The sequence below is a fragment of the Elephantulus edwardii genome, unplaced genomic scaffold, assembly GCF_000299155.1.
Source record: "Elephantulus edwardii isolate Elephantulus edwardi_28Jun2011 unplaced genomic scaffold, EleEdw1.0 scaffold00137, whole genome shotgun sequence".
Lineage (NCBI taxonomy): Eukaryota > Metazoa > Chordata > Mammalia > Macroscelidea > Macroscelididae > Elephantulus > Elephantulus edwardii.
Window position 1 is genome coordinate 7,794,860 of NW_006399887.1, and position 19,136 is coordinate 7,813,995.

Genomic DNA, 19,136 nt, shown 5'->3' on the forward strand with positions numbered 1-19,136 from the left:
TATATAATCTTACAAATTAGATTCACTAGTTTGGAACAAGGAGCCTAGATCCTTTATGAAAGAGTTAAATATTCATGTTGTTGTTATTATTAGGTGCTGTCATGTGTGTATGGCTCATAGCAACCCTATGAACAGAGCTCTGAATCATATCTTATCCTGTGCCATCTCAAAATCTCTGACGCACTGCTGCAGTCCTGTGTCAATCCACCTGGTTGAGGGTCTTCTTCTTTCTCACAGTCCTTCCACCCTTCCAAGCATGATGCCTTTTTCCAAGGAATAACCTCTGCTAGCAACACTCCCAAACAATGTAAGACGAAACTTCACCATCCCTGCCTCCAAGGAGCACTCTGGCTGCACCATCTCCAAGACATATCTTTTGTTCTTTTGACATACATGGAATATTCAATACTTCTCCAACACCACTGTTCAAAGACATCATCTTTTTCTTCTGTCAACCTTATTCATTGTCCCGCTTTCAGCAATATAGCAAGTCATTGAAAAGACTGTGGTCTGAATCATGGAACTCTTATCCCTCAAACTAACATCACTATATCTGAGTAATTTGGAGATGTCCCTGAGTAAAGAATTTCCCAGTACGATACGTCTCCTGATCTCCTGATTTCTGGTACCACTTGTATTCATTATGGATCCAAGTATGATGAGATTGCAATTTCAATCTTTTCTCCATCTTAAAGATCTTAGCAAAGTAAAAATACATAGCCAATTATTCCTGATTAAAGTCTTGATTAGACTAAAATTTGAATCTCAGAAAAAGATCTGAGTTCTACAACGCTATTACTAAGATCACACGCAAGCAAGATTATCCAGAAAGAGTACATCAGCAAAGAACTGCCAGATGTGCAGTTGGGTTTAGAAAAGGCTGTGGTGCTAGAGAGATCATAATAGCTAATGTCAGATGGATCTTCACTGAAAGCAGAGAGTACTAGAGGAATGTCTATCTAAAGGCACTTCACTATGTGGATCACAACAAACTATGGATAACCTAAAAAAGAATGGATACCTCAGAACACTTAATTGTGCCAATAAAAAACCTACACTTGAACCTGGAAGCAGTAGTCAGAAGAGAATAAGGAAGCACTGTAGAGTTTAGGATCAGGAAAGTTGTGTATCAGGAATACATCCTATCTCCTTGTCTTTTCAATCTATATGAAGAACAGATCACTCAAAATTAAGGTATTTATGAGGATGTGTGTGGCATCACAATAGGAGGAAGACTCATCAATAGCCTGTGTTATGCAGATGAAACAACCTTGTTTGTTGAAACTGAAGAGAACATTAGGTATTTGCTGAAGAAGATCATGGGCAGACTGTAGAATTCAATACAGATTTAAGTTCAACATCTAGAAAACACAAAGATTCTCACCACTGGGCCTCTCGGCAGCTTCAAGATGCATGAAAAAGAGATTGAGTTTGTTGATAGGTTCAGCTTGCTTGCTTCCACAATCAACACTCTTGGCACCAGCAGTCAGGGAATCAAAAGACAAATTGCATTGGGAAAGCCTGCGGTCAGGGACCTCTTGAGAGTAGTGAAGAGCAACGATGTCAGTTTGGACACTAAAGTGCGCCTGATCCAGGCCATGATCTTTGCAATATTTGTTGTGCATCTGAGAGCTGGAGGGTATCTAAGGATACTAGAAGGAGAATTAACGCCTTTGAATTGTGGTGCTGGAGAAGAGTGTTGAATATACCATGAATTGCCAGGAGAATAGTCATGTCTGTCCTGGAGAGAGAGTGAAACAGGCTGCTCCCTGGAGGCAAGGAGTTTGAAAATGTCTCACATACTTTCTGTGGCCAGAAGGGAGTAAACCTTGGAGAAGGGACATCATGCTTGGAAGGATGGAGGGACAGTGCAGGAGAGGAAGACCCCAGATGAGATGGATTAATTCTGTGACTGGGAATGGGATTCGGTGTGTTGGAGATGATAAGATTGGCTCAGCATTATTCACCATCTCAAAAACATGGAAACCTCCCAGATGTCCAACCACAAATGGATGGACTGAGAAATTATGGTACATTCAGATAACGAAATACTACACAGCACACAGGAGCAATGATTTTGTAAATTACTATCTAACTTGGGAGGGACTGGAGAGCATTATGCTGAGTGAACTCAGTCCCACAAGGACAAATATTGCATAAACCATTATTGTAGAATGATTATAAAGATCCAAGGGAGGTGTGAAAGAGGGGAAGCAGAAGGTTGAGGATGTGTAGAGGTACCAGGGGATTAATTCTGAAGTTGTACAATTTGGTGAGGGGTGAGGGGAATTGGAAGAATCTGTTCTCGAAAACAATGCATTCAAATTTTGTAAATAAACAAAATTAATATAAAGAAAAGATTGGTTTAGGATAGGGCAGGGTTCAGAGCTAATGTACATAGGGTCACTATGAATTGCAGGTAACTCAATGGCACATAACAACAATAACATCAGATAACATACTATATACATGTTGAGTATAGTAATACTTAACTTTAACCTATCAATTTTGTTAAATTGCAAAATTGTAAACTTATTTCATCAGATGTGAATATGCCACTTTGGTGGTAAAAAAAGGTTGGACAACTGTAGAAAAGGTGAAACATAACATTTTTATTCATGAGAACATGATATAAACAGTGTTAAGTGAAATTGTCTTATTTAAAAAGAAATAAGTATCCCAGGGCCAATCATTATGGTTTATATCTTATAACTGATGCAGTGTTGACACACTAGTTGAGAGGATCTGTGAAAAAGAAACCAGTAGGTATTCAGTGCAAAGGTTGTATCAGTATTTACTGTGGTGCAATTGAGAACGTTTTATTCCTTTTAGGTATTCATACTTCATTTATATAGTATGAAAATTATTTCTCCCAATTTTGACAAAAACATTTTTACATATTTGGAGAGAAGTAAGCTATCTTAGAGCAATTAGAGCATGTAAGCAAATAAAAGCTCTGAGCACAATTTGGTGTGCATGTGAAATTGTATTCACTATGTATTATTCTAGTGACTTGACTTGCCAAATGTGTCTGTTAATTTAAAATAAACAAAATGTTCAGTCTTTTATTAAACTAGTTATATTTCAAGTACTCACAGGTGATTATTAGCAGCCATTTTGGTGGAAAGATAAAGAACTTTTGTACAATCATAGGAAGTTTTACTGGGTGGGCCTGGTCCAGATACTTGAAACTATAGAAAATAATTTAGGTCAAGGATACAAATATGGCTATGGTCAGATGGAACAAGTTCTCAAATGTAATGCTAAGCAATTTGGACTTTTTCCTTGTCACATCAGTCAAAATGACTGTTTTTAAACAAAATGATACATATTTCTGAGGGCATCAATGAAAATAGCATAGAGTATGTATTTCAGCAGCAAAAGAGACAATAGGATAAATTTGAAGACTGTTTCAATAGCATGAGATATGGTGAATTACTGGGAGTCTGAACCAGGACACAATCATGGCCATAATGTGTGAGAAAGTGTTTTTTTTTTCCATCCTGCCACTTCCTGTTCTATGCATAAAAGGTTTTATTTTCAGTCAGTACATATCTATAATGATAAACACTTGTATATTTTTCAGAGAATTTATTTAGTTGCCATGGAGTCAGTTCAAACTCATGAAAAAGCTCTATCAATCCATAGTTTCAAAAATTATAAAGCTTTTTTCTGTAATAGTGTTTGGCATTGCTCCCAGAAAGGATTATGTGATATTGGTGGGATGTTTATTAATTGTCAAGTCAGCGGATGGTGATTTTTTCCCCCTATCTATATAATAAGCATTTAATATCAATTATGACAGTAGTTAAATGACAGTAGATGTATATAGACAACAAAAGAGTATCTCTTATTTATCACTGAAGTCCAAATATCATTCTTTTATGTTTCTCTTTATACTAAAAGTACCATAGATTATTGTAGCTGAAAAGATCCTTTGTATGCATTGAGTAAAATTGTCATTTTAAAAAACAATTATTTTCTTATTATTTATCCATACGAGACTTTATTAGTTCACGCAGCATAATAATCCTAGCCTCTCCCAAGTTATATTTTTCAAAATCTCGATCCTGAAATAGTATTCCATTGTGTGAATTATGTATGAGAATGATTATATGAAACACAATATGAATGAAAAATAGTATGAAACACAATGTATATAAATTTTGTAAGCAAACTAATTAAAAAAGTAAAATAGATTGTATATGAATGATTGTATGAAACACAATGTAAATATATATAAGATTGTACAAAACACAATGTATATGAGTGAAACATTATGTAAAGGAATTACATGAAAACAGTTAAAGATATTAAAAAAAATGAAAATGTTGAGGGAATTTTCCACAAAGATTGAAAAATAATCTTAGATGAAAGTCTAATAAAAAGAAGGAATACATTAAATATTAATCTACTATTCCCTCAGGCCTGATTTTAATTGTCTTTGTTCATGTTTTTGGTCCAACATTCTTTTAAGTGACATAGCAATGGTCTGCCATTTGCTATACAGCGGTAACTCAATGGTTGCTGTGATGCTAAACACTGTGACACTGATGTGTCAAATGCAATAATGATTACCTATGGTGGACAGTGTTGGTGGAGCTCCCCAATTAAACTTGGAAGCAGCAGTGGCATCCACTTCCAAATTAGCTTGCCTCTGGGAACTCTATGAACTTGGAGAAACTATGAAATTTATACAAGTGTTCAGGTTTTTCATTCATAGGGTCACTATGAGTTGTCTATGACTCAGTGGCACTTAACAACAACAACAATATCCCTGGGGGGAAAAATCTAGTAGAAGTTTTAGAAGAGAAAGGATAAATAAACAAATGAGAGCTAAAAATCTTAGAATATTCCTGGAATTAAGGGAGAGGGGTGTCATATATCATGTAAAAACATGAATGCAAAAAAGACGGAATATTGCATTGAAAAACAAGGAACTCATGAAATATTACTCAAAATGGGTGACTCTGGAGGACATTATGCTGCGGGAAATATTTCAGTCACAAAAGGACAAATACTGCACAGTGCCACTGTTGTAAAACAGGATTGACATTGGGGTTGGAGGGAGACTGAGAAAGATGGGATCTGCATTGAAACAGATGAGGGAGAAAACTGTTTAAAAGGGATATGTGATTAGGTATTATTGTCATGACAGGAGTCCAGAACGAAGGCTGCATAGCAGAGTGGCCCTGGGGGAAGGGATTGTAAAACAATGAAAGAATTTTTCTTTTACTTTTCAAAGAGAAGGGATGGGCAGGCAGAAAAGTACAATGAATGAATGGAAACCCAAAGTCTCTGTAAATTTTCATTAAGATTAATAATAAAAATCATCACATAAAAAATGAAGGAATAGTAATATTTTCTGTAAAATGTTGCACACTATGAAGGAACAGAGGATACTGAAAATTTTGAGATATAAAGTAAAAAAAATCTATTTAGAAAGAATTTGTATTAGCATTTGTCATAATAATGAGAGACAAATATGGCATAAGACCATTATTGTAAAAACAGAAGGATAACTAGCAATACATGAAACCACAACAACTGAGGCAGAGTGAAGGAGAGATGATAGGTAGGGCTGAAACCACAGGGTAATGAAGGGCAAGGTACAATGGTGATTGATCTTTTTTTAATTAAAAAATGCACACATATTTCCAAACATGCAAATGTTCACTCCAAATGGGGGATAATAAAGTCTTTACTGGATATTAATAACTACAAAAGAAGCCTTAATCTCTCTCATAGTGGGCTAAATTTTCTTTTGAAAATTTTAGTGTTCTAACTACTGGAGCAATCAGTAGCATCAGGATGGATGGTGAAGAGATTGAGATTGTTCACAGCTTCAGTTTGCTCAGCTCCACAGTCAACACTCTTGGCACCAGTAGCCAGGAAATAAAAAAACTTATTGCGATGGGAAAGTCTGTGGTTAGGGACCTCTCTAAAGTACTCAAGAGCAACGGTGTCTCTCTGGAGACTAAGGTGCGCCTGATACAGGCCATGGTATTTGCAATCACTTGTTACGCATCAGAGTGTTGGACAATGACTAGGGAGGATAGAAGGAGAATTGACGTCTTTGAGCTGTGGTGCTGGAGAAGAGTATTTAATGTACCATGGACTGCCAAGAAAACAACAGAGTCATCCAAGAGAGGGTTAAACCAGGCTGCTCCTTGGAGGCAAGGATTCTGGGGCTTCGCCTGACATACTTTGGACATGTTGTAAGGAGAGACAGGTCTTTGGAGAGGGACATCATGTTGAGCAGAGTGGAGGGACAGCGCAGGAGGGGAAGACCCTCTATGAGGTGGATTGATTCAGTGACTGGGGTAATCAGGATGGATGTGCCAGAGGCGGTGAGATTGGCACAGGATAGAGCAGGGTTTAGGGCTGTTGTGCGTAGGGTCGCTATGAGTGGCAAACGACTCGACGGCACATAACAACAACAACAAGCAACTCTAAGCTTATACTGATCTGTTGGCAATAATCTGAATGCAATATCCATTAACATTCGCTCTAATCGGTGCAGCTTTTCGGGGAAGGATTTTTATCAAATATCATGTTTCTCTTCCTGTTTAACACTACCATTCTTCATATGTCAGTGACCTTCTGTAGGATGTGACAGAAGAACAATAACTCCTACACACAAAAATACATTTCCTAAAAAAAAAATACATTTCCTGAAATTCTTCTGGGCTGTCGTCTATTTTATTCTCAATAAACTTCACCATATGAAAAAGAACAGGTCTCCATAACTTTCAGAAGACATATTACCAATATGTGATATACATGTGGCACAGCTTTGCTGAAAGCTAAAAAGACTTGAAGCAATTATTGATGAAGATTAAAGACTATAGCCTTCAGTGTGGATTAAAAATCAACACAAAGGAATTTAAAATCCTCACAACTGGGTCAGTAAACAACTTCAAGATAAATAGATAAGACTGAAGATGCCTTGTCTTTTAATTTTGTTTGTATCCATAATAAAAACGCCTGCAAACAGCAGCCAAGAAGTCAAAGGGCATATTTCTAGGCAAATCTGTTGCAAAAAGACTTTTTTAGGTCCTTTACAGAAAAATTGTGCTCACCACTTACAGAAAACTGTGCGTGCGCGCGCGCGCGCGCGCGCACACACACACACACACAAACACACACACTCGTGCAGCATCATGACTATTGCTTTTAGTTATTATTGGGTATCAAGAAGCTGGGCTGCAATCCTGAAGGCTTGTGGTTCGAGGCCACCAGTTGCTCCACAGGAGGATGGACAATCTCCTCCCGTACGATTAATTGTCTCTGAAAACCCTCTGCAGAGTCAACTATGGGTCGGTTCTAACTCCATGCTATACAACAACAAGAACAACTGACTTACAGAGACAATTTGTATAATAGATAAAAACCTTGTCCTGACTAGAAAATAAACACGTTAGAGTTTTTTAGACCAAATGCCACTTTTGTCCCTACTACTGCTCATTCTGGTTCTTTTAATGTAATCTTTCTAAAATGTAAAATAAACACATTTTTGTGTTTTTTGTTGTTTTAGTGTGGTATCAAGTGGCCTGCTACTCATTGCGACCCTATGTACAACAGCTCTGAACCCTGTTCTAACCTGTGCCAACCTCAATTGTCTCCGGTACACCTGCCCCCATTACACCAGTCACTTGAGTCAATCTATCTCATCAAGGTTCTTCCTCTCTTGTACTGTCCCTCCACGCTCCCAAGCATGACGTCCCCCTCCAAGGACGAGTCCTTCCTTGTAACATGTCCAAAGTATGTCAGACGGCACTTCAGAATAAAGTAAAAGAATGAATGAATACACACATACATACATACATACATACATACATACATACCTTTTTGCGTGTCTTTTCAATGTTAAAAAATAAAATTGTCATTTAGAGGACTAGGGCGCACCTGGTTCAAGACATAGTGTTTTCCATTGCCTCATAGACATGTAAAAGCTTGACTATAAAGAAGGAAGACCAACAAATGCCTTTGAACTATGGGGTCAGTAACGAGTATTAAGTATAACATGGAATTCCAGAAAAAGAAAAAAATCTGTCCTGGAACAAGCACTATCTAGAATGTTCAGAATATATTCAAAAGTACCTCTTAGTATGCTAGAATGGCCCTGAAAGGTGAGAATGACCAAATGTCACCTCATTTACTTTAGATATACACTCAGGAGGCACCAGTCACTAAAAAAGTGTATCATACTTAATAAGGACAAGACCAGTGTAAAAGATAGATATCCTTAATTAGATGAATTAATGCATAGTGGTTGGTATGATGACATAGAGCGTAGCAACAATTACAAAGATAGGTCTGTACTTGCTTTTGTTATATCAAGGTTGCTGTAAGTCAGAATTGACTTGATAGCAACATCTCATCATGTGTCATGTTTTCATTTACTCTTGGTGTTTAAAAACACATTACAATATGTAATATATTGATTTACAGCATCTCATTGCCAACGTACATTCCAAGGTTTATTTTTCTTCTGAAATACATTTTGTAGCTTTTAAGTATTATTTTGATAGTGATTATATTTACTGATTGTGGAGTCCAGAAAGCTCAATCTCTTCTCCATCTATCATGGTGCTCTCAATTGGCCCAGTGGTGAGAATCTTTGTTTTCTTGATACTGAGCTTCAATCTATATTGAAGACTACAGTTTTGACATTCTGCATCAAGCATTTCAGGTCCTCTTCAGTTTCAGCAAGCAAGGTTGTGTCATCGGCATAATGTAGGTTGTTGATGAGTCTTCTTCAAATCCTGATGTCACATTCCTCCTCATAATGCCCTGCTTGCTGAACCATCTGTTCTGCATATAGATTGAAAAACATATGGAGACAGGATGCATACCTGATGCACTACTTTCCTTATTTTGAATCTTGCAGTGTTTTCTTTCTCTGTTCTGAGTACTGCTTCCTGGTCCAAATACAGGCTTTACGTAAGCACAATCAAGTATTCTGGAATTCCCTTTTTTCTCAAGGTTGTTGTTGTTTGGTGCTGTCGAGTAGCTTGCGACTCATAGTGACCCTATGTACAACAGCTCTAAACTCTGCTCTGTCCTGTGCCAATCTCATTACCCCTGACACAATCATCCTGATTGCCCCAGCCACCGAATCAATCCACCTCCCAGAGGGCTTTCCCCTCCTGCACCTGCTCTCCACCGTCCCAAGCATGATGTCCTTCTCCAAGGACCGGTCCCTCCTTACAACATAACTAAAGTATGTCAGATGAAGTTTCAGAATCCTTTCTTTCAAGGAGCAGCCTGGTTTAACCCATTCCAGGATGAATCTGCTTGTTTTCTTAGCAGTCCATGGTACCCTCAGTACTCTTCTCCAACACCAAAGCTCAAAAGCATCAATACTCCTTCTATCCTCCTTGGTCATTGTCCAGCTCTCTGATGCATAACAAGTAATTGCAAAGACCATGGCCTGTACCAGATGCACTTTAGGCTCTAGATACACACCGTTGCTCTTAAGTACTTTAGAGAGCTCCCTAGCAGCAGAATTTCCCATCACTGGCTGCTGGTGCCAAGAGTGTTGATAGTGGAGCCAAGCGGACTAAAGCTGTGAACAATCTCAATCTATTTACCATTCATCCTGATGCTGCCAATTGGTCCAGCGGTGAGAATCTTTGTCTTCTTGACATTGAGCCTTAATCCATACTGAAGGCTGCAGTCCCTGACCCTTAGCAGCAAGCACTTCAGGTCCTCCTCAGTTCCAGCAAGCAGGGTTGTGTCATCTGCATAACGCAGATTGTTGATAAATCTTCCACCAATACTGATGCTGCATTTCTCCTCATAGAGCCCAGCCTCCCTGATGTCTGCTCTGCATACAGGTTGAAAATGTATGGAGACAGGACCCATCCTTGGCATATGCCTTTTTCAGTTTTGAACCATGCAGTGTTTCCTTGCTCTGTTCTGACGACTGCCTCTTGGTTCAAGGATGATCAAGTGTTCTGGGATTCCCATTCTTCTCAGAGTCAGCCACAGTTTGTTATGGTCCACACAGTCAAATGCCTTTTCATAATCAATGAAGCACAGATAGACATTCCTCTGGTACTCCCTGCTTTCAGCCAAAATCCATCTAACATTAATTACAATATCCCTAGTACCATGGAACTGAAGAGCAAATTCAAACCTCAAGTTGCTATAATCAAGGATGATTTTAACTGATCCAGGAAGTATCAAAAGAAGATGGAAAGAATATACTGAGTCATTGTAGCGAAAGGAATTGGCAGATACTTAAGAATTTAATGAAACAACATGTGAGCAAGAGCCTATGGTGATGATGGAAGAAGTTCAAGGTGCTTTGAAGGAAATAGCAAAAAATAAGGCCCCAGGAATAGACAGTATACAAATTGACATATTTCAGCTAACAGATGCTGCCCTGGAAGTGCTCACCAAGTTGTTTCAAGAAATCTGGAGAGCAACCATTTTGCCAACTGACTGGAAGAGATCTATATTTGTTCCCATTCCAAAGAAGGGGGACCCAACAGAGTGTGGAAACTATAGAACAATATCGTTGATTTCACATGCAAGCAAGATTCTGCTGAAGATTATCCAAAAATGACTGGAACAGCACATCAGCAGAGAACTGCCAGAAGTCCTCAAGGTTAGCTGCAATTTATTGTGATCTACACAGTCAAAGGCCTTTGCATAGTCAATGAAACACAGCCATTCCACTGATACTCTTTGATTTAAACCCATATCCATGTGGCATTGGCAATAATGTCTCCAGTGCCACTACCTTCTCTTAACCCAGCTTGTATTCCTGGTAGTTCTCTGTCATTGTACTGTTACAGTTGTTTCCGGATAATCTTAAGCAGGATTTTGCTAGTCTGTGATATTAATAATGTTTTGAGAATTTCCACACTCTATCAGGTCACCTTTTTTAGATTGGGGGTGGGGATAGGAATAAATATTGGTTCTCTATGGCCAGGAGAGACCAGTCCTTAGAAGACATAATACTCAGAAGGATGGAGGGACAGTGCAGAAGAGGAAGACCTCAAATGAGATAGATTGATACAATAACGGACAAAAAGGAGGTTGGTGTGTTGGAGTTAGTGAGACTGGCTCAGGACAGGGCAGGCTTCTGAGCTGCTATACATACGGACACTATGTGTTGCAAGTGACTCGATGACACATAACAACAACAGCAATGCCTTTACTGATGTTTTTAAAATAGTGAAGAGAACACCTGTCCTTAGGTTTATATTCTCATGTGCAATATTTTCATTTGGAAGTTAATAATAATATTAGTCAATGTTCTAACATTCCTACCCTCAGCTAAACATGAGTTTAGAAAATCAAGAAAAAAATGTGTGAAGAGTTGTATCCTTTCACCACACCTATTCAATCTGTATTATAAGAAAAATAACCTAAGAAAGTGGAATTATATGAAGAAGAACCTAACCTCGTTTTTGGAGGAAGACTCATCAAAGACCTGTGTTATGTATATGACTTAGTATTACTTCCTGAAAATGAAGATGATTTAACAACGCTCACTTAAGAAAACTTTTTTTTTAAATCACTTATCTCACAGTTTTTTTACCAATCAACTTTATGACAGTAATTATAATACTCAGCTGGGAAATCCCTATATTTAGTGTAATTTTTCCATTACCATTAACTCAACTTTAATCCTTACCTTTTTCACTTCTAGAAAGTAATTACTCAAATACTATCTTCTTTTTACTCTTGCTTTTTCAGATATTTCATAAAAGTAAGTTTATGTAATATTTGACCTTGTATAACCTCCAAATTCACCTATATTGTAGACTGTATTATTGGTTTATTTTTTTATATAGGCTGAATAGATTTTATATGCATATATCACAATTTGTTATTAATTTCTGTTAATGAACATTTAATCTGTTTCCACCATTTGGTAACTAGGATAAGTGCTGCATTGAATACTCATGTTTAAGTATCTTTTTTGAGTCCTCACTTTAAAATATTTTTAAAATTTTAATATTTAAAATTATTTTAATATTTTCTTTTCAAGAGTGAGATTACTGAGTCACAAGGTAGCTATAGTTTTAGTTCTTTGATGAACAGTTTTCCACATAATGTCACCTTTCTACGTTCTTAACAGCAGCAGTGGATGTTGTCATTGTTATGTGCCATCAAGCCATCAGTGACTCACAGTGACTCAGTACAACAGCTCTGAACCCTGCCCTAACCAGAGCCAGTCTCACTGACTCTGACGCATTGCTCCAGTTATCGTGTCAGTTCATCTCATTTGCTGTTCCTCAACCTTTCCAAGTATAGGATCCTTCTCCAAGGACTGGTCCCTCCTAGCCACACGCCCAAAGAATGTGAGATGAAGCTGCAAAATCCTTACCTTCAAGGAGAAACCTGATTTCACTCTCTCAAAGACAAACCTTCTTCTGGAGGTCCATAATATGTTCAGTACTCTTCTCCAGCACCAGCAGTAACAAACAGCAATGGATAAGAGTTTTGATTTCCCCAAATCCTTCTTAACATTTTTTTTTTAATTTTCTGGGCGTTTTTTAAAAAAAATTTGATTATTACTTATTTACTAATTTTCATTTTTGTCTTACTTGTAAGGCATGCAATTTAAATCCAACAGCTACTCTAGGGGGCAAGGATAAGCAGTCTCTTCCCATGTAATTTACTGCCCCTGAAAAGTTCTTGGAGGGTTAGCAGCTTGTCAGATCCACAGGAGAGATAAATAGTGGAACAGAAATAGTACTTCATTGTAATTTTTGTATTTGTTTCTAAGACATTGGGCATTTTTTTATATGTTTAATCGCCATTTGGATGTCCAGTTTGGTAAATATTCTTTTATGTTCTTTGCCCATTTTATGATTGGGTTATATTTTTTTTTTAAATTATGTGTGTAATTAGAGTCATCACAAATTTATGATTTCCAAAGGTATTTTTAGAGTTTATAGCTTTTTGCTTTGCTTGGTAATTCTTTTAACAAACAAAAGCTTTAAATTTTTAGTGTAATTTATTTTATATTTTTATCATTTGCACTGTTATTATTGTTTTAGATTATTCGGGGTTGGAAAGGGACCTCTGGTGGCCTAGTGGTCAGAAATTGCACTGCATTCCTGAAGGCATGCAGTTTGAATACACCAGCTGCTCTGTGGGAGAAGGAAGGGCAATCTCTTCCATGAGATTAACAGCAACAATAACAACAGGATTGAATGCTATCCCTGATAGTGTTAGCCCTGCTTGTTTTCAAAGAATTTCATAGTTTTAATTAGCATATTTATGTCCTTAACCCATTTTTAATTTATTTTGTATATGCTGCAGGATATGAATCCTAATTGATTTTCCTGTATGTGGAAATAAAATTTTTCCAAAATTTTTGAAATTATACAATATGAAAATTTATTCAAATGTATGTATATGCAATTGATGTGTTCTGAAAAAATCCATTGTATTTCTATCTATGCTAATGCTGAGAATGATGCAAAATGTGTTTGAAGCTACACAAACTTTGATATGGGAAAAACTTTAAAAATGTAGTTTAACAATTTTCACTCTGATTAGAATTGGAACATAACAAAAACTGAATAACATTTGCCTTATAAATTCTAACATAATTTTAGATTTCCACTAAAATTCAATAGTCTAATCAAGTATTCTCAAGTGTCATCTCAAAAGATATGTCATTAACTTTTAATAATATAGTGCTTCTGCATTTTATAATATTCCTGGATTAATGGAGGCATACATTAAATATGTGTAAGCAAATGTAGTAAAGTTTATGGCATTGCTGTTGTCTTCAGACAACAAGGTCTTTCTAACATGAATATCTTCATGTGCAAGATGATGTTATCTTTTAAAAATCAGTAAATTTGATTATGTATTCAATTCACATTTACTGAATTTTGAGTATTTAGTGGTTCCAATTCAACATAAGTGAAAAATAAATAAATGAACAAACAACAACTTGCATTTTATAACTTTGTTACATTTGCATTTTTAAAATGGATTCAGAATATATTTCCACAAAGTATTTAAATTTCATAGCTTTGTTATTTTTATTGTAAAATATAGGATGAAAATGTTTTTCGTTATTTTATGAAAAGTATTAAGAAGAGATTGTTTATAATTTCTCTATTTTACCATGGTGTACCTTGTTGTTGTTGTTAGGCACTGTTGAGTTCAGTCTGTCTCACAGTAATCCAAGAACAGCCAGCCTGAACACTGCCCTATCTTGTGCCATCATCATTATCTCTGACACACTAGAGTGCACTGCTGTAGTTACTGTGTCAGTACATATCATTGGGAGTTTACTCTCCTTTCCTGACCCTCCATTTTCCAATCATGATGTCCCTTTCCAAAAACAGCCTTACCCAGCTACATATTCAAAATATGAAAGATGAAACTTAGCCATCTTTTCTTCCAACAAGCACTCTGGCTGTACTAAATTTGACATCTTTGCTTTTTAAGACAATGAATAGCTTCTTGATAGCAGGTTTTTCCCTATGAAAGATATCTTTCAATTTCTTGATTACTGACACCAGGATTGCTGACTGTGGAAACAAGTAAAATTAAATAGTAAAAAACTTCAAACTTTTCACCATCTATCAAAAAGTTGCCTACCGGCCCAATGGTGAAGATTGATTTTTTTGTTTTGATGTTGAAATCTAATACATAATGAAATTTCTAGTTTTTCTTCTTCTGTAATAAGTTTTTCAAGTCCTCTGCAAGAGTACTCTGATATATTAGGGGTGAAAGGTTGTATTGCCAAACCAGATGTATGCAGTGCAAATCTACCAGGTACCCTACCAGAGTGTGATTTTATGGCCTCAGACAATAGACAAAGGGATCAGGTATGAGTAGGTTTTGACTGGTAGTACATAACAACAATATCATATACAATAGATCAAAATGCTACCTGACATTTGTGCCACCTTAATAATCTCTATTGTGCCTAAATCCATTATTGTAGTCACTGTGCTTTTTTATCTCATTTAAGGGTCTTCCTGTCTTTCCTTGACCCTCTACCTCCCCAAGCATGATGTAATTCTCCAGAGACTGACCCTACTGATAAGATGCCCATTATTATGTGAGACAAAGTCTCACTATATTCATGTCTAAAAAGCATGTTGGATACACTTTTTTCCAAGATAATTTTTTTTTGTGTTTTGGAGTAGATGATCTCTGCCATTATTCTTCACCAACAGCATGGTAAAAAGTCATGAATTCTTCTTTGGTATTCCTTATTTAGTGTCCTACTTTCTCATACATGTGAAGTCATCGTGGCATTTCATACATCATTAATATTTAATTTTTAAGGGACTCTTTTCCTTATTAGTACCTTAGAGAGAACCTTGGTAGCAGATTTGGCAAATGAAATATAAAATTAGCATTTCTGACTGCTGATTCTATGACTATTGTGAGCTCAACTAAAATTAAATTCTTGACAACTTCTATTGTTTCTCCATTTAGTATGATGACATTTCCTGATACAATTGTGAGGATTGTTTTCTTTTATTTTTATATGTAATCTAAGAGGCAATAATGATGAGAGAGGAAGTGTAGGCTGCTCTGAAGGATTTGGCAAAAACCAAAGTCTTTGGAATTGATGGAATATCAATCGATGTGCTTCAACAAACAGATGCAGCTCTGGACACACTCACCAGGTTGTGCCAACAAATCTGGAGGACAACTATCAACTACCTAGCCAACTGACTGGAAGAGATCCATATTTATTTCTAGTTAAAAAAAAATAAGTGACTTGACAGAGTGTGGAAATTATTGAACTATATAACTAATATCACTCACAGGCAAAATCCTGCTGAAAATTATCAAAAAATGACTGGAACAATATATTGACAGAGAACTACCAGAAATAGAAGCTGAGTTTAAAAGAGGTTATGACACTAGAGACATTATTGCCAACGTCAAATGGATCTTGGCAAAAAGCAAACAGTAGCTACCAGAAGGGAATCTGTCTGTGTTTCATTGGCTATACAAAATTATGTTTGACTAGGTGGATCACAGCAAATTGTGGCTAACGTGGAGGAGAATGGGAATTCAAGAACATATGACTGTGCTCAAGTGAAACCTACTCAGAACAGGAAGTAGTCTTCAGAACTGAACAAAGAAACACTGCATGGCTCAAAATGAGGAAAGGAATGCATCAGGGATGCCTCCTGTCTCCATACTTTTTGAATTTATATGCAGAACAGATCATTCAGGAGGTTGGCTTTTATGAGGAGAAATATGTTATCAGAATTGGAGGAAGATGTATCAACAACCTATGTTATGCAGATGACACAACCTTGCTCGCAGAAACAGAGGAGGACCTGGAGTGCTTGCTGCAGAAGGTCAAGGACTGTAGTCTTTAATATGAGTTGAAGCTCAACATCAAGAAGACAAAGAAAAAAAAAAGAAGACAAAGATTCTCATCACTGGGCCAATTGGCAGAACCATGATAAATAAAGATTGAGATTGTTAAGAATTACAGCTTGCTCGATTCCACAATCAAGACTTTTGGCAGCAGAAGGTAGGAAGTCAAAAGAGGAGAATCTGCAGTCAGGACCCCTCCAAAATCCTGGAAGCAATAACATCAGTCTAGAGACTAAGGTGTACCTGGTCCAGGCCATGATCTTCCCAAATACTTGCTATGCATCAAAGAGCTGGACAGTGACTAAAGATGACAAAAGAAGAATTTATGCCTTTGAGTTGTGGTGCTGAAAAAGAGTCTTGAACATACCATGGACTGCCAAAACCATAAATAGGACAATCTTGGAGAGAGTGAAATCAAGTTTCTCCTTGGAGGCTAGGTTTTGAAGCCCCATCTCCCATACTTTGAGCAAGTAGCTAAGAGGGACTGGTTCTTGAAGAGGGCATGGTTATTGAAAATGTGGAAGGACAGCACAGGACAGGAAAACTTTGGATGAGATGGATTGATATAGTAACTGGAGGAATGCAAGTAATTGTGAAGAGCATGACCCAGATCAGGCACATCTTAGTGTCCAGACTAACATCGTTGCTCTTCAGGATCCTAGAGAGATTCCTGAAAGCAGATTTTCCCAATGTAATTAATATTTTTATTTCCTGGTTACTGGTATCAAGAGTGTTGATTGTGTAACAAAGCAAGTTGAAGCTATTAACAGTCTCAGTTTCTTCACCATCTATCATGATGGTGCCTCTTGGCCCAGGGTAAGAATCTTTGTTTTCTTGATGTTGAGCTTCAATCCATATTAAAGGCTGCAGTCCTTGGACTAAAACAAATACTTCAGGTCCTCAGTTTTGGCAAGCAAGGTTGTAGTATCTGCATAATGCAGGTTGCTGATGACTCTTTCTCCAATCCTGATGCCACATTCTTCCTCATAGAACCCAGTTTACTGGATTATCTGCTCTGCTTATAGATTGAAAAGGTATGGAGATAGGATGCATCCCTGGCATACTTGCTTTGCATCAAAAAGGTGGACAATGACTAAGGGTGATAGAATAATTGATGCTTTTGATTTGTGATGCTGCAGGGGAGTATTGCATATACAATGGACTACTACTAGGAGAACAAACAGGTTCATCTTGGAGAGGGTGAAACCAGGCTGCCATTGGAGGCAAGGATTTTGAAACTCTGTGATGTACTTTAGGCATGTTTCAAGGAGGGGCCAGTCCCTACAGAGGTATATCATGTTTGGAAGAGTAGGACAGAAAAAGAGGGAAAGAGCATGGATGAAATGGATTAACTCAGTGACTGGGGACATAGGAGTAGATGTGTCAGAGACAATGAAGTTGTCTCAAGATAGAGCAGGGTTCAGAGCTGTTGCAGAACGAGCAGATCGATGGTACATAACACAACACAACAACATGGAATTGCAGGGTTTTTTAAATGTAAAATGTTATGAAAATGTACTTTCTTTTTATTCAGGACTAGATCTATAGATGACAATATATTGGTGAATTAACATTCTAATGTTAAACAAATATGCATTGCTTCTTTGGAGCAGTGTTTCTTTTAAGTATATTCTTTTGGATTCTAAAATATTTAGTAAGGTGTCAGAAGTAAATTATATTCTAAAGGCATGTTAAAATTTAAAATAATACTTTTTTCCTGGTATGGAATATTATTGTTAATGCAGATCAACTTCCTAGAACTTGTCTTGAGATTAGTTTTAATTATTTATGATACTATTTTCCTTAAACACTCATTTATTATCTTACTCAGGTCCCCTCTGGTCTCCATCCTGGGTCTACTCTGATTCCAATGAATAGCATTTCTTTACCACAAGGAGAAGATGATTATGGGTATCAGTGTCTGGAGGGCAAGGACTGTGCCAGCTTCTTCTGTTGCTTTGAAGATTGCAGAACAGGATCTTGGAGGGAAGGAAGAATACACATACGTATTGCCAAAATTGACTCCTATTCCAGAATATTTTTCCCAACAGCTTTTGCCCTGTTCAATCTGGTATACTGGGTTGGCTATCTTTACTTATAAGCCTGGCTTTCTAGATAAACATTTTAAGAAGTCTAACTATGTCTAATAGAAAATATTGTACTTCAGTAACATGAGGTATACATATAGAGAAACCATTGGTTAAATGTAAATATTAATTGGAACTATTGGAAGGCTTTAAAATATGAATAAATTAATACCCTCTACATTAATTTACTTAAATTCAAGTGAACCATATTAGTTGCAAAATATTGTGTGTTAAAATACTGTGATATATTGGTTATTTTTACTTATGTATGGTCAATTGCTTGAATTTATACATTCCTGTCATATGAATTTTAAATATGAAAGAATTTGCACTTGCCTTTTATTTAAATACAACCCATCAATCCTTGTGAAGATAAACTACTCCAATGCTGAATATTTAGACAGTTTTTATGCCATTGAATATTGTTAATTTGACATTTTTTGTTTTATTTTTATTTTTGTGCCTGTCTTAGAAAATTCAAAGCCATTATTTATTTGTATTTCTTTCCAAGATGTTTTACTCCTAAGAAAAATTATTTTCCAATTGTTAATCAATTAATGAAACTTAATCGGATTTTAACTGTCTTTAGTCAACCCATATTTAATTTATTTTCTGATAATATAGTAAACAGAATGGTCACACTTGTTTGATGATATGTAAAATTTGCTGAAACTACTATTTAATTTCTTTTAAATGTGTGATGAAAGA

General features: G+C 36.6%; 1 protein-coding gene across 1 annotated transcript in view; it reads left to right on the plus strand.

The window, feature by feature from the left end:
* GABRG1 (gamma-aminobutyric acid (GABA) A receptor, gamma 1) overlaps positions 1-18,442 on the plus strand; it is a 210,847-nt gene extending 192,405 nt beyond the window's left edge. Inside the window, exon 9 of the mRNA XM_006894172.1 lies at positions 18,173-18,442. Coding sequence (XP_006894234.1) covers positions 18,173-18,442 — 270 coding nt within the window. The remainder of the gene's footprint in view (positions 1-18,172) is intronic.
* Positions 18,443-19,136: the final 694 nt, after the last annotated feature.